General features: G+C 46.7%; 1 protein-coding gene across 1 annotated transcript in view; it reads right to left on the minus strand.

Annotated features, from left to right (window-relative positions):
• Window positions 1-24937, minus strand: part of LOC119304116 (probable metal-nicotianamine transporter YSL3) — a 77227-nt gene that overhangs the window by 20044 nt on the left and 32246 nt on the right. The window contains exons 3-4 of the mRNA XM_037581280.1: window positions 16373-16470; window positions 16157-16291 (exon numbers count right to left, since the gene is read on the minus strand). Of these exons, the coding sequence (XP_037437177.1) occupies window positions 16157-16291; window positions 16373-16470 (233 nt within the window). The remainder of the gene's footprint in view (window positions 1-16156; window positions 16292-16372; window positions 16471-24937) is intronic.

The following is a 24937-nucleotide window of genomic DNA, read 5'->3' on the forward strand; positions in this document are numbered from 1 at the left end:
AGACAAACATTTAGTAGACAGTATGGTCGACAACATGCACTGTAAAGAGGCCACCGAGTTGGACACCAAGCTACATGCGGGTGGCAGTGAGGACTGCACTACATAGAGAGTAGGAAGAAAGGTAGTTGCCCTGGTCTTGGGGGATACAACAGCTTGGTGTTGCTACTCTTTTTTTGGGGTTGGAAGCTACTGTTGCGGGAGTCTGATCTCCACCCATGTAGGAGCAACGTAGCCCTCACATATGCCCAGGGGTGCCGTGAGCTCCAGAGAGAATCATGTACTTGTGATGGCGGCCGATCTTGACAGAAGAGGGGGCTAATGGAAGGACGACGATGATGGACCCTGACCCCGTTGTGGAAGGAGCAAATCGAGGATGAGGAAGGCCAATCCAGGTCGGAGGGGAGCATTCCGGATTTGGCCACTGTAGGGGTGTGTCTCACAAGGATGGTGGCACGTCTGGTGTGCATGTCAATGGAGGCGCCAGATAGTGTGGCCCCTGGTTTATCGATTTGGTAGACGAGGGAGAGGGGTGGCACAAATGGAGAGTTGTAACCTCAATCCTTGCTACTGGCAGCACCTTGCGCCATGCTCGATCTACTGGGTGGATGAAGATCTCAAGGAGAGGGACGCCTCCATGGCTTTGGGTAGGTATTCTATTATGTCGCCACACCTTAGGACTTTGTGTTAAGATGCTTGCTTCGGGTGTGGGGGAAGCCGGCATGAGGTGTTGAAACATGAAAGATCGGGAGGAGGCGAGTTGGGAGTGGAGGTGTAGTAGTGTCGAAGAAAGATGGTGGTGAGGAGGGACCCGTGCGCTAGCTCCATAAAATGTCAAGGAAATTGGTCAAGAGATTTGCATGGTGTGGGGATTGGGGGCGAGTCATGCGTTTCGGGGTGGGGTGCGGTTGTGGGGTGAAGAAGCGAGTGGCTGGGTGGGGGAAGGTATGTTTTCAAAGTTTGTTGGAGTTTAATTCGGTTTGGGGTGGATATCCGGCTCTGTTGATATATAGAATAAAAGATTTGACATGTAGAATAAGTTTGTAAGGGTGCTTGTGGAGATGGGTCTACTCCGCTAACAACTTTAAGACCTTATTCTACTAACAAACCACCTTATTTTACTAAGATGAAGAAGCAGAAAAACACAAAAATGAAATACAAATAAAAAACGCACCCCTGCCCTGCGACCCACCACTCCCCCGTCAGCTCCACACGACCACTAACCTCCCTCCCCATGTGGCTGCGGCGCCCCATACCACCACCAGCAGCCCCAGCCCCACTGTACACCACCACCAGCCCGGCAGTCGGAGACCACAAGACAGCAGCGACCACCGTAGCGCCCCACACCATCACCTCCTCTCACTCTCGGGCAGCACACCTCCCGCCGCCACCCCACGATGTCACGCTGCCACCCCCACCCATGCTCAACGACTGCCATGCCTCCTCTTACTCACAGCCAACGTGCCTCCCCTCCCCAACCGCATCGTATAGCCACTCCCGCACCCCACCTCTAATGCCACCTCATGGCGCACGGTCTCACTGGATAGCCGGATCTTGGTTGCCCGGGGACCCAGACATTGCACTTGTCAAATCTAGCCCCCGCATGCCTATGGGCACTGGAGACCATGGCAACAAGTTCGCCGAGTATGGATCATATCGCATCCAAGTACCCCTTCCACGGATCCCATGTTGGCAGTGGTTTTGCAACCAGACACGATGGTGATTCCCTGCTCTTTTGTCACCCTTCCTCGCCTACCCAATGGCATGCACGTGTGGACGCCCCATCCGATGACTCCGACAAGTACTCATCCAAATCTGCAAGGATTCCGCCCCTTCCTCCACGCCTACCCCCCAGACTCTGGCATTTGTCCTGCAGCGAAGTAGCGAGCGAGTTGCCTCCTCCCCGGCTTGGTCAGGCTCCATGGTCAGGGCCCCTGTCTTTGTGCAAGTTCACCGGCCACCACTTGACTCTATCGGCCTCCTCTACCAGGAAAGCTCAAGGGCATAACTCTCATGCAGTTCAGCACGCACTCCAATGTGTTTCAGTTCTTCAACCACCTGTCTATTGCGGGACACTTGTGATCACGAAGAAGGAGGACGAAAACAGCCACTTTAGTTGGAGCAGCAGGGGATTCTCAGTGGCACTTCTGCCTTTGGATGTCGCTATCGTGAAGTTCGGCAGCGCCCATATTGCAGTTTCTTATTACTTTTATTTTAGATAGGTGCTTCACTACAGTTATGGAGCCAAATCCAGGGGATCTTGAGTAGGGGGTCCCATGCTATTAGCCTTGTTGTGGTGGTATCCGAGACACAACTTTTACCCATGTTCGGGCTCTCTCGAAGAGATATTACGCTACACCCCTCTTTGATTGTATTGATCGTGGGGGTATAGAGTACATGTTGATCTACCACAAGGTCATGTGTGTATGAGAGTTGTCTTCTATGGTCTAACCCCTCGTCTTATAAAGACAATGGGGAACCTAGGGTTTACCTAGGCCAGTTACATCTACAGCTAAGTATTCCAAAGACGACCTCTAATTCTTGTAGTATGTAAAGTCTTCGACATATATCCACCTTAGCGCTCATTGGCCCTTCAAGTGTGGACCACCGGTTAATTATCTCAGCGTGTCCTTGGCCCGGCCCATATGGCCGGAAGCTAATGTGGCAAGCACCCCCTAGTCTAAGACACCATAAGTAGCCCCCGAAGCAATCTAAAAGTAATGGATGTTCCTCAGTCCTTCCGAGCTGTAACTTGTCATCTGTCTTGCGAGCCAGTTCAACTAGTCTTCACCTTTTACCGACGAGTTCTCATACCATGGGCATCTGAGGTGGCCCTTAACATGTTGATGTTTGCTTCTTGTAGAAAGATTATTATCACATCATAGGAGAACCTCGAACCCATGGTCCCTTTCCCACATAGGGCTTTTTAAACGACGCAACTTTCACACACTCCATGTAAGGGTGACAATTCAGTCCTACTCTGACAGCCTTAACTAACCTTTATTTCACCATTCACTACAGAGTCATGTAGTCACTTCATATGTCATCATAATGTGCTAGCGCGGCTTGAGGCCACTACTATAGGTACATCTAATGAATAAAGAGATCGTGCTTCGGATTTGTAGTGGCCTCATCAACAGACCCATTGCTTTGCGCGTGCTCTTGACGCATGTCGTATGGGGAGCTCACGAAATTACTGCCAAGCGGAACACTCAATCTACATTTCACTTGCCAGTAAAAGGCTAAAGGCGAGATGAATCAAGATTTATGGTCCTAATACCACTCTTGCCTTTTTCATCCTCGAGCTCCATCGCCTATAAAAAAGCTTCCTACCCTGCCCTTCACCTTTGAGAGATGGCCATGGAGAGTTCCCACATGGTAGTGAAGCCATCAAAGGGCAGCCAAAAGGCTACCGCGATGGAGCGAGAAGGTGGCCGCCGAAAGCCCAAGGGCCATGAGTACCAGGGGGCCATGGCGCCCATACATCGCCACCAAATACGCATCGTTCCATGCTGGGACGCTCGATACGTCCTGTCGGCCAAGATCGCCCAAACCCGTCTCCGCTTGTCAATTGGCCGACATGTCACTCTACTATAAGGTCCTCAAGCCCCCTTCCGGCGAGAGCGTCATCTTCATCTCCCTTGTCCTCGAAGGTTTGGGATTTCCTATCCATCCCTTCCTCCGAGGACCTCTTTATTTTTATGGTCATCGGTTCGACCACCTCGTCCCCAACTCCATCCTCCATATCACATGTTATGTCACTTTCTATGACTCAATACTCTACATAGAGTCCATTTTGGACTATGGCTCAAGATTTTCTGCACCAAGATGCACACGAGCGACAACAAACCCACGGAATGCATGGCAACAATGATGATTAAGATCCCTGGCACCAAGTAGTTACTGGGAAAATTCATTGAAATAGTGAAGAAATTGCAGGGCGAATGGTTTTGTATGACTGAGATGCCACTGGTGACCCGAGAAAGGATCACCTCCGCCTTCTTGGTATCCCCACTAGTGATGGTCTTCTCTTGGAACCCCAGGAACATAACTTGGAGCGAGGATGAGGAACTGACAAGGCTCATGAAGAGGGTGGATTATTTCATGCAGAAGGCATCACTTCAAACAACGTCATGCACGTCATGCTCCATGGTGGCATCCTGCCCCGCCGAGCAGAGCCCACCTTACGTGCAAGTCCATCAAGGACAATGACGAGAGCTAGACCATCCGAGGTTTATACACAAGGAAAACTATCGTAGGGATGCATGCCCTCCATTTCACCACCAAGGACAAAGCCTTTAGGGTCGAGGGGCTGATGTCGGCTACTGGGCAAACGCCGTCCCAACAAAGTCTGACGCCATGTCCATCCCCATCATGAGGTGATTTTAAATTGTGATGCCAGGACACTTAATTTTGTCTCTTATAATTTGTTAAAAGCAGTGGTCCGGGTCAATTCACCAACCCCGTAGCCCGAACACTCCGTCGAGCCCATCCTAGTCGTCTTGCGGACCGTGAAACACTCCACAACCCTTGACAAGGTCAATCGGACAAAGACCACTAAGGGGCTGGCCTAGGAAACAGTGCATCCAAGACACGCATTAAAAGCAACCAGGGCTCGGACACCGAATCCAACACCGGGGACCTGCAATAGGAAACCAGTGGCATGCCACCACCGCTTGTTGTCAGAAGGATGAATCGAGTAGTCCTTTCGGACGTCGAGGAGCCCTCCTCCCCCTCTCAAGGTTTCAAGTGCTGAAAGGCTTCCAATAACTAGGCGTCAGGCCTGTTCTTGGCGCTAGACAACCAGGATCCCTCTCCTCCCTATGATCCCTCCAAGGAATCATGGTCCTCTAACCGAACAAACCAAGTTGGACCCCAACCCGACACGTGACATTTTTAATACCCATGTTCTATGCCTTCATCCTTCAAGCAGAAATTGTCTCAACATTTACTGAATCCTTTAACATGCAGCAACCCTCCCATGAGGAGGAGGTTACATCACTTCTTACGATGTCTCCTCCGCATGCAATTGTGGAGATTGCTCCTGTCACCTAAGTGGTAGGAACCGCTTCCTCCCTCATACATACCATAGTGCGAGATGCTGAGACCACCCTCCCTCCGATGACTAATGTTGAAGAAGGGACCGACAACATCATTACCGTGGTTAACATCTCAGTCTTGAGGGATGAGGACTTGAACCAAGGGGGACATCCTTCCTTTGTCCATGAAGAGAGGTTGTACGCCAGTCCAGCCTCTTTAACTCACGTGAATCGAGAACCCCACGAGCAGCTGGCGCTGTCCCCATCGCCTACGACCGATGATGATGTACCAAGGTCACCCGTGCGGGCCTTGCTAATATCCAAGGATGAGCTGGCTGAGCATCGCCAAGACAATGAGGCAGATCTCACAATCCAAGTCCTCCTCCCTGAGTAGCACGGCAGCCTCCAAGCAGCCTTGGGTCAGTTTCAGTCTGCTGAGGCTGGGCTAATGGATATGTACTTCTTCCTTGCCAAAGGTATGGAGTTATGCAACCTTTTCCTGTCCTTTTTGACTTTAATCCCAAGAATGTAAATGTTCGTAGTAGCCCTCGAGGTAGTCATTGGTAAAGTAACAAAGGACACCGTAAAAACAAGAAGAAGAAAGAGGGTAGTTGGATACTACATTATTTACAAAGTATATACTAATTTAGTAGAGGATGAATGTCTTAATACCTCTTGAGAGAAATACATAGTAGCCCCCAAGCCTAAAGTTGGTTTGGGTCGTCGACTCATCAAAACTCCATGCCAAAAAGTGTATTAATTTAAGATTGCACGAATATGTAGTAGCCCCCGAGACTCATGTTGGTTCCTAAAGGAACCGACATGAGGCCCGCTTCTTCAGCTGTTGGGCCTCCTGCTCATCCTGAGGCACCTTCTCTTTCACTATACCTCATACATATAGGCTTCCACATAATTTTATATTGTTTCATGCAGGTGCAGATCAATGCGTGGATGATCTCAAGGCTGAGCTAGACAGGGATCATGCCGAGACCGAGCATCTAAGGGGAAGGCCCAGGAGAACGGTGACCTGCTCCACATGGAGTAGGAGATCTGTGAGGCTACCCAGGCAAGGGTGGCCACCGTCGAGGGGGACCTTGCTTAGCATGTCACTGAATGTGACGCACTAATGGCTCCCAAGGAAGCAGACACTGCTATAATTAAGTGGCTCGACCAGGAGAAATAGCTAGCAGCCTTCCAAGCTCCTCAGTCAGGGAGGAACTTCGGTAGGCGTTGATACGTCAATTTTGCATCATAATTACATATTGTTCTTTATCTTTTTTGAATGATATATTTTACAATATGATGCAATTCTAAGGCCTTTTCTCTATTAAAATGCAAGATACATGAAAGGAGGGAGCCGGCAGAGGGAGTTCTGACGTGAAAAAGTAACAGCTGAGATTGAAATTCTACAGAGGTCAAAACAAAGCCTGGATTTTAGGAGAATTATTTTGAATGTATAAAGAATTGTGGAAAAAATATATGCTAGAGGGCCCCCACCAGCCATACACATGGGCAGGTGGCGCGGCAACCCCCCAGGTCACACCACTTGGCCATCAAGGGCCCTGGTGGCTCCCCTCCCGACGTCCTTTGGCCATAAATTCCTATTTTCCCTCAAAAATAAGATAAGAGTTTTGGGACATTCCACTGCCGTCTTGAGGAGGAACCATAGTAACAACACTTTGCTCTCAGGAGGAGTAATTCTATCGGGGATACTTCCCTCAGGGACGGGGAAATCGAAGCATTCGTGATCACCAACGCTCTCATCAACTTCAGAATCATCATCTTCATCAAAACCTTGACCAACAATATCTCATGTATAAACCCTAGTTTCTCTCTTATGTTCAATCTTTGTACCAAACCTGAGATTGGTACTTGGGGTGCTAGTAGTGTTAATTACACCTTGTAGTTGGTGTTAAATGGTTTATTTGGTGGAAGATATTTATGTTTAGATTGTCAATCATATATTCATACCCACTAATCATTTTTATAAGATGATTTGACAGTAGTTCACTTTATTCTTGAGGACATATGAGAAGTCATGTTATTAGTAATCATGTGAAGTTGATCACCATTCAATGTTTTGATATTATGTTGTGTTGTTCTCTTCTAGAGGTGTTATGTGAACGTCGACTACATGACACTTCACCATCTTTGGGCCTAGGGGAAGGCATCGTGGAACTAGTTTGTAGATGATGGGTTGAGGGAGTGATTGAAGCCTAAACCCCAATTTACAAATTGTTCTTCAAGGGCTATTTTGGATCCATATATTTAATGCTATGGTTAAATTTATCTTAATTACTTCTCTTGTATTTGCAGATGCTTGCATTGAGGGTATAATAAGACGTAGATGTTTGTTCAATAAGAACTATACCTTATCTTTGTTCCACCCACATAACACTTATCAAGACAATGAATGTGAAGTTGATGAACCATGGTGAAAGTAAGTTGATGATATTCCCGTGTGCCCTCAAGAGCGTTTTAACCACTATAAGAAGTATCACCGGCTTGTCCTTAGAACAATTAAGGATTTGGACACTTGTTGCACCTTGCTACTTTTGTTTCTTGTTACTTGTTAAGAATTATCTGGCTACCAAAATATCTATCAAAACTATCTTACAACACTTGTAGAGAATACCTTGCTGAAAACCGCTTATCGATTCCTTCTTCTCCTTGTTGGGTTCGACACTCTTACTTATCTAAACGACTATGATCAATCCCATATACTTGTGGGTCATCAGTCCATGAAAACAGTGTTTGGTAAGACATATCTTTTGCATTGTATATCTAGACATCGAGCATTCACCGAGATGATGCACGCTAGCTAGGTGCCTTTCCTAATCTTCCATGTAGTGCCGAAGAGGCTTGCCGCTTCAACAATAGAGCCATGAAGAGGTCGACCAACAATGATAGCTGGTTTGGCTTCAATTTCTGGAGTCTACACACAACGTCCTCCTCGGGTCAAAGCTGTAGCAGCTCGAGGAGCTACATAAGATGGCATGGCCTGCCATGGAGGATATCTTCTGAGCACTTTGGCAAGGAGCCCATGCCGACAAGCTACTTTGAGCTAGTACACTACCTTCAAGAGGGGTGTAACCAAATCCAGAGGTGGACACAGTCAACATGCCTGGAGGGATCTCGATAGGCATGGGTAATTGTGCAGGACATTATCTGAAGTAGGAGCTCGATCCACTTGTCCTTTTGACAACAATGGAAAAGAAGTCTGGCCCGATGTATTCTTCGAGAAAGTGATGGCACCTTCCCAAATATCCTAGAAGGATTGCAAACACAAGGGCCTGCTAGATAACCTATGAAGGACACTTTTTATCCTCGGTATGATGAGCCACATATCTATAAATATTATCAAGTTCGAGAAGCTACTTGTTTAATATTGCTTTTTTGTACATGCGAATTTAACTTTTCCTGTTCTATGTGTCTTACTTTATGTTGGCTTGATCTTGACATTTTAATGCGCAGTTGGCCTGTCTTCAGCTTCTCCGTCTAAGTTAATTTATTAGAAACACCAAGCAACCAGACCTAGAGGACTTAAACATACACTTGTTAGACAACATATATGCAATGCAAAGTAAATAGCCCCTGGTTCGATATATGTGTTTGGAACTGTCGATCTCGGATTTAGCTATTTCAAGTTTTTCTAAGAAAAGCCTACATTTTACAAAAACAAACCTTATGGTTGTAAATTTACTACTTCTGCCACTTGAGGTACTATACCGGTTCAACACGAAGTAACAATCACAGACGTGCTCCCGGTAATCCCTTAGCCAAACAAGCGGAAATGTAAGGGGTAAATATAGGAACTAGCCAACCCAGCTATATACCCAAGACACAGGTCAAAATTGATGCATATAATGGCAAAGGTCCGAGGAAGTCATCGATGGCTCCACGGAGCACCTCAATGTGTTGGAGATTGGGTTGTCTTTTGCAGCCCCCCTAAACCTGTTGTGGCGCCTGATGGCCTCCGATAAAGTTATCAACCCAAGTGTAGTGAAGTAAAGGCACTGATCAAAATTGAATGAGACCAAGAGTGTATTAGTAGCCCAAACTTTGGGTCTCTATTTATTCAATGTCAATAAGGGCGAGCCTAATGATGGACCTAAGCTTTAAATAAAGATACATGCTACACGTATTACATGTTGTCACGGCGGAGATAGGGTTCCGAGATATGAGCTTGCGACTTCATGTCCAATGGCATTGTATCATTCTGCGTGACCCAGTTTTTCTCAGCCTTGTCTAGGAAATGGTGGCAATGTCTGATTTTCTTCAACCTAGGGCTTACCTTTATTCCTCACCTAAACTGAGGAGTGTGCCCTGTCTCAACTTTAACGGTCGCTGTTGTGCTTAGTGTACCGCCTGGAAGTACGCCGATATGATGCAGGTCATGGGGAACCAAGCTTCGAGCCAACCCCTGATTTCACACCTCGTCTGGAGAATCTTCACCTTGGTATTGTGCCACTGCTTGATGCATAGATTTTAAGGATATGGTCCTTGTCGTCTTACCTGACATTGGGCATATTGCCTTGTACCGTCATGCTGCACCAACCTCCAAGGAATTTTTAATGGAAAATTGTGATGCCAAGGAACGTGATTCTCGGGAGTGCATTGGGGAGGTAGAGCGTGTCTCCCTATTTAGGATCTTGTTCAGCAGGCTCTGAGGTGGCATTCATCTGGTCGTCGGGTGGTGTCTGATGTATGTCGGAGTCGTCATCGGATGCACCGCGAGTTGACCATTGACATTTAGTGAGATCAGGGCGGCCTAATCTAGCCTTTTCCCTTGACGCCTCTTTGCTGCTTACATCTCGGGTGTGAAAGCCGTGATCTGCTCTTCAGTTTCGAGTGATCACTCTATGTTGTCGTTTACCGTGATGACAACTTTGGGTCCTGGCATACGCTTTAGATAAGTGTAGTGTGGGATGGCGTGAAAGAGGGAGAAGGTAGATCTACCGAGGAGTGTAGGATACCCACTGTTAAAGGGAAAATTTAGAAGATCAAATCCTCGAGGCGTAAGTTGCCGGGTTTGCTTAACACTACCTGCAGGGTTACCCTGCCAGAGCATTGTGACTATATGCCTAGTATTATACCCTTGAACTTGGTAGTACTAGGCTGGATCTGTGCTGGGTTGATATGCATATTCTTAATGGTGTTAACATATATAAGGTCGAGGCTACTACCACCATCCCTAAGGAGCCGAGTCAGATGAAAGCCGTCAACAATGGAATCGAGGACCATGACTACTGTTCCTCCATGGCACACACTGGTCGGGTGGTCACACTGATCAAATGTGATCGGTAATTCCGACCACTGGTCATACATTGGTTCTATGGGCGCTACGTCATACACACCATGGAGCGCACGGTTCCTCTCCTATTTGGCGATGTGCGTAGCATAGATCATATTAACATCGTTCACCTCTGCAGGGAAATGCTTTTGTCCGGTATTGCTCGGCCCGGGCTGGTCTCTATCCCCGTTGTGGTTTTTGCCGTCGGGTTGGCTCTTACCCTGGTTCTTGTTCGTAACCTTCCCGACTTGCTTAATAAACCATCAAGTGTTGTTTTTGTGGGTGGCCAGCATCTCAGGATTCCTGTGGATGGCGCATGGTTGATTTGAGATCTTAGCTAAGTGTGAGCTAGCCCCTCCTTGGAAAGATTTCCTTTTGCCATCATTTCGGTGCTGGTTGCTGAATCCGACGTTAATTTCACCGTCCTTGGCATTGCTATTGCTTCTATTGCGACGCTTGTTCCGACGATTACAATGAGGTTTGCCATTCTTGTCACGTACCACAGATGTATCAGGATCGTCATTCCGACATTGTTTTATAGCAAGCCAGTTATCCTCGCCAGTCCAAAGTTAAGTCATCAGTTGGGTGATGTCGAAAGGCCCAGTTCTCTAGCTAGCCATTAATTGCTGATATTATGCCAGAAGGATGTGATGGCCTCTACGTCAGGACAGTCCAGGATGTGGTTCATCTTTGTTAAGAACCGATTCCGGGACTTTCACACTAAATAACTAGGCTTCTGTATGATATTGGCCAAGTGATCGGCATCAGGTGGCTTCACATAGGTGGCCTGAAATTTGGACAGAAACTCGTTTTCGAGTTCATCCCATTCTTCATTTGAGTCTAGTAGGATACTGTTCAACTCTAATGGCAAGTATTTTAGAGCATGGACACTGTCTCCACCGACAATGTGGATGGCGAGGAGGAAATACACATTCCATAACAATGGATTTGTGGTAACGTCATTGTGATCAATTTTTACGAGTTCAAACCCGTCCGAGAACCGATGCTCCATGACCTCACCCATGAAACATTGGGGGCGAGCAGCTTCTCGGACACGTGCGGTGCCATGACGCACATATGACATGGATATAATTTGGTTTATTGTGTAATCACGTACATTACCTTGTTTGGCCAACTAGGCTAGGTATCCTGTGTGTCCACCAGCTAGGCTTTGCTTGGATTGGTAAATAGACAAAGGTGTGTCTCGGGCCTTAATGGCCTTTTGTCCCTCGAACCTGCCCTGTAATTTTCTAGTTGAGGGTTATGATCTCCTCTGCGCCTTGTAGCCTCAGGAGCGCGCTTATCAGTGCCGACTTGACATTCAGTGAAGTGTGGGGTCGATTTTTAGTAGCCACTTGGGATCAGCAGCCGACTTGTGCCTTGATATGATGTCGTCCTCGGCTGTTTTGTCCATCTAATCCATAAGGTTCCTTCATGGGTATAAAGGCTGATTGTTGGCTTCTATCCGTGTTGGCCTAGTTTAAAGCGCGTCTTTGGCTTGGAAGAAATTGTTTCACCGATCGGTAAGGTCATCCTCTAAGTCTCAAAGATGTCAAGATTTCTTCTTTATTCTCTTGGATGTACTCACTTGTCTTATATGCAATGTGTCAGAGTTGGTATTGCCTAGAGATTCTTTGAGGATGTCTTCATCCTTAGAGTCGGGGCTTCTTTCGAGGTTGTCCTTGGGATTGCAATGCTCCTCCCCTTCGGGATTGTAGTCTCTGTCGTCGTTGTCGCCTCCTTGCCCCATATCGCTGTCTTTATGGCCATCGTTGTTGTTAGTGTTGATGTTCCCTCCCTTACATGGACCGCCATTGCCCTTGCCGCCATCATTTTTGTAAGGGTTGTCTCCTCCCCTATTATTGGGGGGTGGCTACCATGTAGACATTGTAGTGGATGTTGCACTCAACTAGCCTTTGTCCTGACGACCAATGGAGAATTGTATGAGGACTCTCCCACGCCGTCATCCATGTGGGTTGCCTCATCGGAGGCGCTTGCAAGGATGACATCTAAATCTTCGACGTCTGTGATTACATGTGTGGTGGTTGGGTCAAAAATTCTAACCTCCCTGGTTTCTCCCCAGATCCGATTATAAATCTAGTTTTAAGCGTCTAGGATCGCAAGCTACTGAATCCAATCTAATATCTTGTCCAAAAGTGCCCTTTTTCATCCATGGCCCGATCAAGCACCAGGACAAGAGGGAGCTTCACCGTCGTCCGATCTAAAATGGACCTAGGTTCTTCACCGGGAACTAGGCTAGATGCCTAGGAATTAGGGCTGGTGCTCAGATCCTTATTTAAGATATGGATTGCATCATCCTCCGACACCTGGACTGACTCCAAGTTTTGGGCCGATGCATTATGCTTCTTGATCTAGTCTGACACCCAGTTGGAGAAAGCAAGCTCACGCGATTGTCCATAACATACTCTAGGTTGCTGAATCTAATGATCCAACCCGCAGCAAAGTTCTTGACCTGGCCAAGGTGCTCGGCCAGATATGTGAAGAGGGTGACACTACCAAAGACAAAGATCGGCCTTGGCAGAGAGTCATATTGTAGCTGACTTGACCGTTGATGTGGAGCCGTGATGTCGAACTGCTTCGACTACTCAAAGGGACTAGCATGGGCCACCAATGATGGAGTCAAATCCAGCAGATCCAGTGCAGGGTGTCTAGAGCGGGCCGCCTTGGTGCGATGGTAACAGAGACACAGATTTTACCCATGTTCGGTCTCTCTCGAAGAGATATTACCCTACGTTCTTTTTTTATTGTATGGATCGAGGGGTACATGTATAGGTTGATCTACCATGAGATTGCATGTGTATGAAACTTATCGTGTATGGTCTAACCCCTCGGCTTATATAGATACTGGGGTACATAGGGTCTACATAGGTTAGTAGCATCGAAGGATAAGAGTGTCGATGACGACCTCTAAGTCTTGGAGTATGAGCCAAGTCTTCCGGAGATATCCACCTTGGCGCTCCTTGGCCCTTCGAGTGTGGCCCACCAGTTAATTATCACAGGGGTCCTCGCCCCAGCAAATATGGCTGGGAGCTGACATGGCAAGCACCCCCTAGTCCAAGACACAGTCATGCAGTTGGGCTCGATCGACTATGTAGTTCGGCTGGTTTCCGTATGCCCGTTTGCATGTCTCTTGTGTGTACTGCTTGTGTTAAAGTATAATATGTGTAAATTTGCAAGGACATGTTTTCTAAAAAAATATGTTACCCCGGATGTAGTTCATTGTAGAATCCTCTATAGTTCATTTGGTAAAGCAATAAAAATAAAAAACATCACGAGAAGTTCACTTCTTTAAAAATGTAGTTTGCCTTGCCTATGCCACGATTGTATAGACAAAAAAATAATTTCATAAATAATTTTTTTAGTTCACTCGCCTCATTCTCTCGCTCCAGACTCATTAAAAAATGTTGAGAAAAGACAAAACTTTTTGTGTAGTTCACTTCAATTTGTCCTCCACTGCAATTTTCCCTGTCGAGAACTGCAATCTACTACCGCACGTGGAAAAAAGTTGGCAGTTCAATGTTCATTTAAAGAAAGTTCTTTGTCAGTTTAGTTAACTGCATTCAACCGAATACTATTAGCGATCGCAGTTCAGTTATCCGTTAGATGGCATTCACTATTGATTTTGGGGTGTGTCAAAGAAATGGCGTCCGCTTTTCACTATATTTAAAATTGCATCTAACCCATAATGAACTAGAAAGAGTGTTCAACATGAAAAAGTTGTGTCTTGTCGATATCTTGTCGACGGTGTATCATTTGCATCATTTCTACCAACCAATCAAAAATTTCATGTAAATACGTCCACTGCCACTCAATGGGCACCGCACCATATTCAAAATTCATTTAAAGCCCTACGAGAACAAAAACAGTGTCTAACATGAAAAAGTTCCGCCTATTCTATAGCTATCCAACGGCGTACACATGCCTCATTTCAATGAATGGTTAAAAACTCGTAACAAAAATAGTATCGAAGAATGGCATCATGTTATGGCTTATAGATTGACTATTCATCACTCAGGGTGCAGAATATTTATTCTTAACCCGAGGTAATCTTATGATCATTTCATAAATAAATTACATTTGCAATACAAATAGTTACATTCGTATTGAATGTAAAATTTGGCATAAGAAAACAAAAATATAGATCATAAGACTGGAAAATTTTCATTTTATGTATATTTTTACATTATTATGTTTTTACATTTGTAATTTTACGTAACATAAAATATTTTTTACGGTGACTATATATTTTCTTGCGGTCTCTTTGTACGCCAAAATAAGATAAAATTTATGGAACATAAAATTACAGTAAATTGATGTTAAAATAGAGTGTGGGTGAAGAATAACTATTCCTCACCCAGGGTGAAGAATAGTCAATCCCTATAGTGGTGGCAGTTAATGGGCTAGGTTGGGCTTTGTGGTGTTTTTTGTAAATATACTCTAGAAAGGATTTGCACTTGTAGAGTGTTAATACCCATCATTTGGCCAATGTAGATGGTTTTCTAAGAAGGTGTCTAGGATGTTGATTTCGTTGAAGATTGACTATGATACTTATATTGTTAACCTTATTATCTAATATTTGGGTTATGTGCTTTACACGTGTATGCTTCAAAATTTTGTATAGAGAAATAAGGGAATATTCATTATAAATTCTGAAGACGTGTTGCCTTAAAACCTGAAACATCCTTTGGAGTAAAACTATAAATACTGAAATCAATAATATCTATTATAAAAACAATATAATCATATTTTGGGGAATATAATTATTCATGCATGTATGATACTATTCTTTATATGGTGGTCATTAACAATTATATCTATAATATGAAACATGAAGTTGGACAAGACCTAACATGTTTACTAAAGAAGGATCTTGAAAATCACTTGCATCGTTAACGTTTTGAGGCCCGATGATTGTGCTAGTCATGGTTTCGTCCCTGCTGTTGGGGTGCAAATTTCGCCATGGACATGGAAGTGACTCGATGGTGATGGAGGAACAACAGTGCTCTTTACTAGTGGAGCTCCAATAGGAGGATGGTTCAGGCTATCCCAAGATGAGGTGATGTAGTGCTGGCCATCTATAGTTGTTTCCATTTTTTCATGACCTTTCTTCAACACCCCTCCCTGTCCCAACAACAGGGATTGAAGAGTGTGGTGGTAGTGAATAGGTGTGGGGTGGCGAGATCCTCCATGTATTTTCAGTGTCCAGTGACATGGGTGGGTCTTTGTTTCTATCAGAACTCCGGCTAGCAAGAAGGCTCCAACCAACAAAGAGGTTGTTGTAAAAATTCTTTCGACAAGAAGTCTGCACCCATGATCTTTCCTCTCTGCTAGATCAACCAATGTCGACGTGCTTGTGTTATGCCCTTGGTGAAGGCGCTGGCCTAAAACTCCGCTTTGGAGTGACATCCCAAGTATGACATTTGGTTGGACCCATCAACATGTGAGCCTTATTTCTTCTTGAAGACTTAGCGTGCTTTTCATTGGGCCAAATGTTCTTTTCTTCGCTGACTTGTCACTAGCAATAGATTGTGGTAGATATCAGAGAAGATGATTGTCGTGAGCTAGTTATAGAAGTTAGCTTCGGGTTGTTTTCCTTTTTCTTTGTATTAGAACATTTGTTCGGCATCGGTGTTTGGCTTTGACTAGCTTTGTTCAACCATTAATATTTCGTCGTGACATTAATCAATATAGAGGCTAGGGGTTATCCTCATTTTCGATAAAATGAATCTTAATTAATATTTAATCATGGAGATAGTATGAACATATAACATCTTATGACATAAATATCTGTAAACATATTTGTTACCTCTTCTTATACATTTCTAGTCCAAACAAGGGAAAGCTTGAAAACCCACAACCTTTTCCTGAAGCGTATAACCAAGCAAACGAAGTCCAAGAAAAGCTACCGACGAAAAGTTTAAATATGGTCGCAACTTGCATCCTGGGTAAACTATAAAGTTAGTTTTAACAATCCAAAAATAGCAAAAACAATTGCGCCAAGCAAAGAAACTACATGACATACTTTGCTACAATAGCTCCCTGAGGGGTGTGAAAACTATTAATAAGGTGAGCCTGAGCTGTTCCTGTTGGGAATAGTAATCTGTAGTCAAGAATCATCACCTATAACAGAACAACATCAATTATATATGAGTTATAGTTCTTAGAAAAAAGAAGTTTCTTTCGGTAAAGGGCATGTTCGTTCAAATAATATATCGAGGTGATACAAGGTACTGAGCGAGTGCATGGCCTTTGCATAACACAATGCACATAGCCAACACGTCCAATAAAACCAAAAATAATAAAATGTTTTACAACAATAATAAACATTCTAGCCTAAGATGGGGTAGAAAAAGAAGTAAACATAGTCTTTCATATTTCTGGTACTCCGAAAGAAAAATCACATCCTCTAAATTGGGAAACACTTAATATAACAACTTGTATTTTCTATGATTCTTAAAAATAAGATCCAGCTCATATTATTCTGCTTAAACAATGTTGACCGATTGATATGCAAAACCATATTTAGGAGTAGTAGGATGGAATGGTCATATGCATATCCAATAAGAATTTACAGAGAAGCAACCACACAAAACTAAGCCACACCACAACATAGTAGAAATTAAGAGGCATTAAGAAACACATTCAAAAGTGTATGACCATATACAACCACAATGTAAAATTCTGACCCACAGGGCACTCATTTCCTCCCTCCTCCCCTCTCCCTCTTATTGAGACTGCCTCCTACCCTTTCCTCTGCCTCTGGAAGAGTCGTCGCTTGAGGTGGAGATGACAGGGGAGCTTAGAGAGTATGGGTAAGATATCTAGGGCCTTCTAGCCAGTTTGTCAACCTTGTGTTGGTTTGTGGCATTATGCCACTATTTGGTGCAATGTCATTGGGGAAGAGCCCCTAATGTCGATATGGAGGAACACAACGGGAATCCTGGGCACCACCGTCGATGTATAAGGAGAAGCCATGGAACCTATGATGCTTGGCCGACTGCCTCCGACGATTTGTCACATCTTAAGTCTGAAGGGGACCCAACATCATTCTCTCGGCCACGATGCCGTTTGGGGGTCAGTGTTGCCTCAAGGTAGTGTATATGGAGACCTTTTATAGCGGCCATGGCAGACTAAGTGGTCTTGTCTCCGGCGCTAGTGAGAGTGAAGCCATCGGAAACCAGCTTTGGACCTGGTCATGTTTTTATTTTTTTCTAGGGTATTCTTTATAAAACTCTAGGGTATGTTTGTTATTTCTTATTGTCGTAGGGTCTTGTGTGTAATGCCACCCTTGAAAATAATAAAGCATGTTGGGCCTTCGTGCCCTTCCCTGTGGCTAAGAAAATTCTACATTGTGCGGCGGCAAGGCCCGTTCTATGTATTATTACAACGAAAAACTAATAAAGAAAAAGGCAACCAAGTTGTTGGTAACAAAAAAAATGAAAGAGTGTGAAAGATTTACCCTTGGCTGTCATGAAGAAAATAAAATTGGCTCGTCCTACCTGAGTGAATGGCTTTTAATACATGTTACACTAGAACGTATCATGTGCATTGCGAAGGGAACTGATTGCAACATACTTTTATAATGTTTGATTATTTGGAGAGTGCATATTTAGACAAGATTCTCACAAAGAAGGAGTATTCAGATGAATATTATGTGAACTAAAACTAAAAATACATAAATTTATTGTATTTAATTATTGAGGTGAACATTTTTCATGTATGTGTGCACGTTGAGGTGGGTTTTTCCTTCCATGTCTCTAAGATGAGATGGCATGCGTGCATGTTAAGAGTAATATGTTAGTGGGAAATGGCTATTTAGATATAGATGATTATATCAAGGAACTGGAGAGAGTCTGGACTAACTAGTACTGGTATTTTGAAAGAGGCATTTTGGCTCCCAGGCTCAGATGAGCCCGGGCATGTCCAGTAATTCAATTAAAAATAGCAAAAGAAAAAACTGAATATTTTTGTTGCGAAATTTGGTGAAGTTTAGACATTTTTGGAGCTCATAGAAAAAAAATCTTTCTCATGAGAATGCTTGAAATTTTGCACTATTTGGTGGTCATTTTGTATTTTTTTCCCATGAGCTCCTCAAATATCCAAACTTCGCAGTATTTGGCACGGGCATCACACACTGAATAATCATCGCTATTTTTAAGGATTTTACTGTTCACCGAATGCAGATGATCCTGGGCTCAGAGCTGGATATGTTTAATATTTATGCCTTCTAGCTAGTTATTTCTCGTTCTTGAGAGTGCTGGCACATTAGTTGTTATTGGTTGTTGTAGCCTCAACTGTGGAAGCACTATGTCTTCTCATCTAGAAACATGACCGCAAGCATGTACATACAAGTTAATCCAAGAATTGATGTTGTTTAATATTCTCAAGAAAAAGATAGCGTTGTTTAATAGTGTACTTGTAAAGAGAAGAGAGCTTTTACTCGTTCGTCACATGTTTTACTAAAAACAAACCTATCTTTTCAACAATTAACCCACAGTCCACACTTAATTTACAGGGAACATGAATCTTTTTGCATTTTTTTATGGAAAACCCCGACCTTTTCTGCTACTTAACACGCGGTCCATCTTTAAGTCACACAAAACATTTTTTTTGTATTTTTGCAAGAAAAACCTAATATTTTCTTTATCAACCTACACTCCATCAAGGATAAATGCTTTTTTAAGTAACCATAACTTCTAAAACCCAATTCCAATCTTAACATGTGACATATTGAATTTGATTACAAAAATGTTTAGAATATGAATATAATGTTATTTACCTGTTAACTATTTTTAAAATGCTATTTAGGGTGCAACCTTAATCAAAAGAAAATGATTCGCCTTTCTTTCGTATCGACTTTGAACCCGATTAGAAATGAAAATGTCACATGCATTGTTGTGTGTTGGTCGGGCGAGAAGTGAGGAAAAAGAGACACACATGCATGGGTTGGTCATTAGTGCGAGCGGCGTGCTATAATTAATCCATTATAGCTGGTCGGGAGCAATGACAGAAGACAGGCATACAGGGGTGGCCTTTGGGCACTATTGTGGCATGTTGTACTTGTACATGTTCTCGCTTTGTGCATGTCCCATGATCTAAGATCCTACGTGCATACCATCTCTCAGCGATATCCAAGCGCATACTTACCAATGGATTACACAATTCTTTTTTGTAGTGAATGCACAGACAATTTTTACGGGATGCACATACACTTCTAAAATGCATGAACGTTAGAAGTACATGAAAAATTGTTTTAAAAATATCTGAACAGTTCTTGTTATAGTCATGAACGTTAATATTGGAACCAGCATGTAGGCTCTTAATTTGTGTTCCATCCGGTCCATGTGGTGGTGACACATATAGGCTTTTTAATTAGACTTAATTCATAGACGTGGCCTCCTTAGTTTCGAGCCGCACCGTTCAGATGTTAACTGAGTGTGGCAATAGGTGTAGGCATCAATATGATGATTCAGAATCAAAAGATAAAAATAATAATTTATCTCTCATTGCAATGCACATTGCAATGCACGGGCATGTCTGGTAGTAGAATTCTACGTGGGCAGTATTGTCGATGTGGCGCATGTACTGCTACAGTTAGTAACTCTTTTCATATGATTGTTAGTGAGTCACAAAAGCCGCACATCAAACCATTCATTAACGTCTAGCCCGCGCTATCCGGATACTTTGCGACCTCCAACGTCGTCCATCAAATGTCTACGGGTCAGTCCACACATCCGATTCCTGCAGACTTCAAAATAAGCTGGGAGAAGTTTGGGGGAGTCCGGATAGCTTCCCTGTTAGACATCGACACCCTCGGCCCACACAAAAGCAAGGTGAAGCCGCATTGTTTGATAACTCGCACTATTTTTGCGCAAAAATCTGCCCTTTCCCCACTGTCCCCGCTCTAGTCATTGCCAGCAGCCACCCTAGTTCGCGCCCAATTCGCAGTCCATTGTCGCGACAGAGCTAGAGGAGGTAACTACCGAGATATTTGTAGGTACGCCAGGCCCGGAGGCGGAGGCCGATCGGTGTTGGCCACCAGAAAGGCTAACATGGTAAGACACAACACCCACCACTACAAACAGAGGAAGATGGAGGATGCTTTGGCGGCGACCGGTCACCTAGTTCCTCATCCGGTAAAGCATGCAACTCGGTGGGTGCCGGTTTTGAATATGTTGGTCATGCAATCGCCTCCACCCTGGCCAGCATAGATGATTCCGCCATACTACTTCGTATCCACACAGCTCTATCTGCATCAGCAGCACCCACCCAACATCACCGCCAACATCACGTCCCATACATCATAAAACATAGTAGGGATTACAATTTCATGGAGTCACGATCGCCGACGCTTGTCCATTCGGAAATTGTTGGCTTCAACGCCTGTCGGAGTCTAGGATCTTTGTCCAAGAAAACCTCTCCAAGAACAAAGGTTCAAACTCTGGGGGGATTTGCTTGGCGACCTATGACACGACGACAACTACACGACGGGATTGTGACGGGCATGCTGGCTCTCACCGAACCCGAAGGGGACGCGCAAGCTACCCAGGTTCAGGCCACCGTGCTGGTGTAATACCCCCCTCCTGCCTGTGTTGAATTGCTTTGTAATAGAGCTTGTGTCTCGAGGTACACGAGCGGTGGGGAGAATGGCTCGATCCCCTTACATGGAGGCAGCCCTGGGCCTTTTGTAGTGCCTTGGTCCTCTTCCCCGAAAATATTAGAAGGAAAGGGTGGCCACAGGACTGCAATTCGAAGGGGGACATGAGACCAGGCTTACCCTGACTAAAGGCGGTATCCACCTGATAAAGTAGTCTTGATGACACAATGGTGGGCTCGGCGATGACCTCTGCCCTGGCGTGCCGATCTTCCCTGATCTTGTTTCACCAAAGAGAAAATGCTTTCGGACTTGCTTTGGGGGAGACAGGCGCCGTTGATCTCTTATCACCAGAATAAAAACTGGGCTTGGTCACACCTCGCCGTCCTTGTCTTGACAGTGGGACGTCATCCACGTGACGGGTGCGGAGCCCCGCTACAGGCGTCATACGACCTGCCTCGTGAGGCGGCCTCACGGCAGGAGCCTCGCGAGGCAGCTGGGTGCTTGGTGGCCTCGACAGGGCTCTGCCTGGCGGCAAGGGGGCCTCGTGGGGCGAGCCTGTCGCGAGGGGGCTCCCTACGGAGTGGCTGAAGTAGGGCCACCTGTCATGGACCGGCCCAAGTGTTGTCTGCTGGCCCAGAGGCACATGAGCCATGGGACCCTGGTTCCCACTTGGCCGACAGTAGTCCCCAGGCCCGCGGCGTGCACGGTCCGCCCTGTTGGGGGGCGAAGCTACGCGAGGCCCATCGCGTTGCCGGGCCTAGAGGTGACGCGTGGCGGCTTCTACGGGGCAGGACGCCCCCATTCCCCATGACTCCTCGGTAACACCATCCTGGGGATAAAGCCAGCCCGCGCAGGGCGCAGGAACATCATTGCCCTCCGTCTCCATCTCACCCTTCATCTTGCGTGCAAACAACTTACTTGTTCCTCTTTCTCCAACTCCCGACCTCGTCACCACCATGGCCCTGGGCAAGAAGGGAAGAAGAACGTCGCCGAGCCGGGGCCGTCGGTCCCGTCGAGGCTAGGGCATGCGCTGCTGAAGCCCGTGATTCTCAACGAGGAGGCCTAGACAAAGTGAGGCCGATGGTAGCCGGTGTCCACAAAGGGAACGGGGCAATGAAGATCTGACCCGTGTCTTGCCCCGTGGCTCAGCGAGGGGGCACGACCTTTCCATTCTTCCTCCACTCCATCTTCGCCGAGTTGGTGCCTTCCTTCTTCGATTTTCTTCGACGGTGTGCTCGAGCATTATCAGGTCCATGCGCTGCATCTGCACCCGAGCTCAGTCCTGCTACTCTCCGTCTTCTCCTACCTCAGCAAGGCCTTTCTTAGGGTGATGCCGTCCGGGGCTTTCCTCCAGAAATTCTTCCGCCTCCGGCTGACCGCTGCAGAATAGTGCTCAAGTTGTGTGTCATTCTAGATGGTTGCGGGCATGCGGGTGCACATCATTGACATGTGGATTCCTGACAAGGTGGAAGGCTTCAGGGAGTGCTAGATCTACATGGACGCGCGCTAGTACACCCCCCTTCTCGAAATCCTAGGCGCCAGCGGTGCAGATCTCCAGGTGGGAGCATGCCGAGCTGACGGATGCCACACTGGAGCTAATCATTGCGAGGATGCGAGTGCTTCAAGTTGGCGGCCTCACAGCGAGCATGGTCATCAAGGAGCATCCCTCCATCATCTCCATGGACTCTACTACAACTTATCAAGCACCAGGTGGACATGTGACAAGAGCTCGAGCACGCTCCATGAAACCAAGGTGAACTCACTCCTACTTGATATCGTATGGATATGAATGGAACTTGGATGCTACCTCAGCAAAACATGCTATGTGTCAGTAGGTATGAAGACGAATGCGACCTAGCAGCTAAGGGACATCCCATAGGCATAAGACCCAACACCACAAGGGAGAAGAAGGCATCCAACAGGAGCAAAATAGCATCTCCCAGGTGAGCCCGTGCCCACGAGCCCTCCAAACCCCATGCCCACAGGCCACCCAGAAGGCTTCTGTAACCGAGACATGCACACACGTGCGCACGGGCCTCACTTACCCCAGGTGCACGGGCCTCACTTACCCCATGTGCACGGGCCTCCCAGGCTTTGGTCGTGGACACCATGTCTTGCAAGAATAGAGCTTTGCCACGCCCGGCCAGCCCTTCGCTCCCTGTACGCTAACCTCATGGCCGAGGAAGAGAGCCTCCACCTGGATCCAGAGCGCCTCGTGGGAGGCTGGCGGCAACTAGACGTAGTGGTCAAACTGGGCTGCTGCCAAGCCGACGCAGCAAGGAAGGAAAGTCAGGAGGCCACTCATAAGACCCGGGATCTCCTTGAAGGGGCGATCTGGGAGGCGGAAGAGGCCATTCAACACATTGAGGAGGAGGCATCAGTGGAGGAGGCCTTCACAAAACGCTCCGCGGCTCGCGAGGCTCGGCTCACTTCTCGTGAGGCGGCGGTCACACGACGCGAGAGCAGGCTGGCGGTCCTCGAGCTCGGCATGGAGGTCCGGGAGCGTGAGCTGCTAAGGACCACCATCGAGCAAGAGAGGGAGCAAGAGCAGTTACCTGGAGAACCTGGACCACACCATGGCGGCCAATGAGGCCTCCTACAAAGAACGACTTGCAAAAGCCAACGCCACGCTCGAAGAGAAGGCTGCGAAGTACAAAGTGGAGATTGACAAGAGGGTGAGGTCGCGCGAAAGGCCAAGGCCCTTGCAAACACCTATTCCAAGAAACTTCAGAAGCAGGAGGACCGCTTCACGAAGAGGCACGACGAGCTCGACGCCGGAATTGCAAAGCTCAAGCGGCGGCTCATGGCGTCGGAGACCAAGAGGTGGAGGGTGGCAGGGCTCCACGCCACGACCCAACAGGATTTGGAAAACCCCCAGGCTCAGGTGGGCAAGGTTAGTGATGAGGCGTAGAGGGTCCACGACAAGATTGCCAGAGGCGCGGGGAGCCACTCCAGCGCTCCAAGATGTTCCGCGAGCTCAGCGAGCGTGCCCGCAGCGTCGTGGCCGCTTTTTTGGTTGAGGGGCTGGAGAACCCTTTGGAAACCAACGACGCGAGCTACCTGACCTTCTTCACAAGGCTCGTGGAGCGGCTGGAGGCAAGCTCCACCCTGTCGGACGAGATCCGCGACGCTGAGTGTCGCGACCTGTTGCGCTAGGCATCAACCCGCGTCGATGGTGACTTCGACCTCGATGCTATCTCCTATCCTCAAGGGGCTTTGAGGCGAGCTCCCTAGGGCGGTGGAGGACCATGTGGCGAGTCTGCTCGAGCGGTTTGCACCTGCCGGGGAAGTGTTTGGCAAAGACAACAACACCGCCGCCGATGATCCCGACAGTGGCTCTGCAGCCTGAGCCCCCTGGCTCTCCTTCCTGTAATATAGTAGTTGCGGCTCTGTGAGGCGTGAAGACGTTTTCACAATACTTTTGCTCTTAGTACTCAATCCTTAATTTGTGTATTCATTTTCCTCTCGAGGCCTTTACTTCCCTCTATACATTGCCTTCGTTCCCAGTGTTGCCGGGACCCAGCCCATGAGGCGGGCTACAACTGTCGGTGGTAAGCCTGGAGCATGCGCTTAATATGGCCAGAGGGTGTAGGGCTCTTAGGGCTGGTAGGAGTCCCCGAGGCACACTGCTCATTGTCCCCCACTTGAAGCACAGGTGGCTCGTGCGAGGAGAGTCAGGATGTCATGAGAGAGAAATGAGAGGGAGAGAACCCGAGGGGTGATTTTCATTAAGCTCCTTCGAGACCTGCAGCTTGGACCGAGTTCCCCGCATGGCGCTACTTGTGAGGCGCAGCCCCTCGTGATGCCTTCTACCCGCAGGGTGCTGCTCGCGAGGCCCCCCGAAGGGGGCTCCTAAGGCCTTCGATATCCTACACCAAGGGAATTGCCAAGTTTTTGCAAGTAGTGCAGCATGGCACTCGTGACATAGCCTGTGGGTTTTACGCGAGGAGACAGAAGCACCAAGGACCTGGTGAGGTGACATACACACGA

This window comes from Triticum dicoccoides, chromosome 1B (genome assembly GCF_002162155.2).
Source record: "Triticum dicoccoides isolate Atlit2015 ecotype Zavitan chromosome 1B, WEW_v2.0, whole genome shotgun sequence".
Classification (NCBI taxonomy): domain Eukaryota; kingdom Viridiplantae; phylum Streptophyta; class Magnoliopsida; order Poales; family Poaceae; genus Triticum; species Triticum dicoccoides.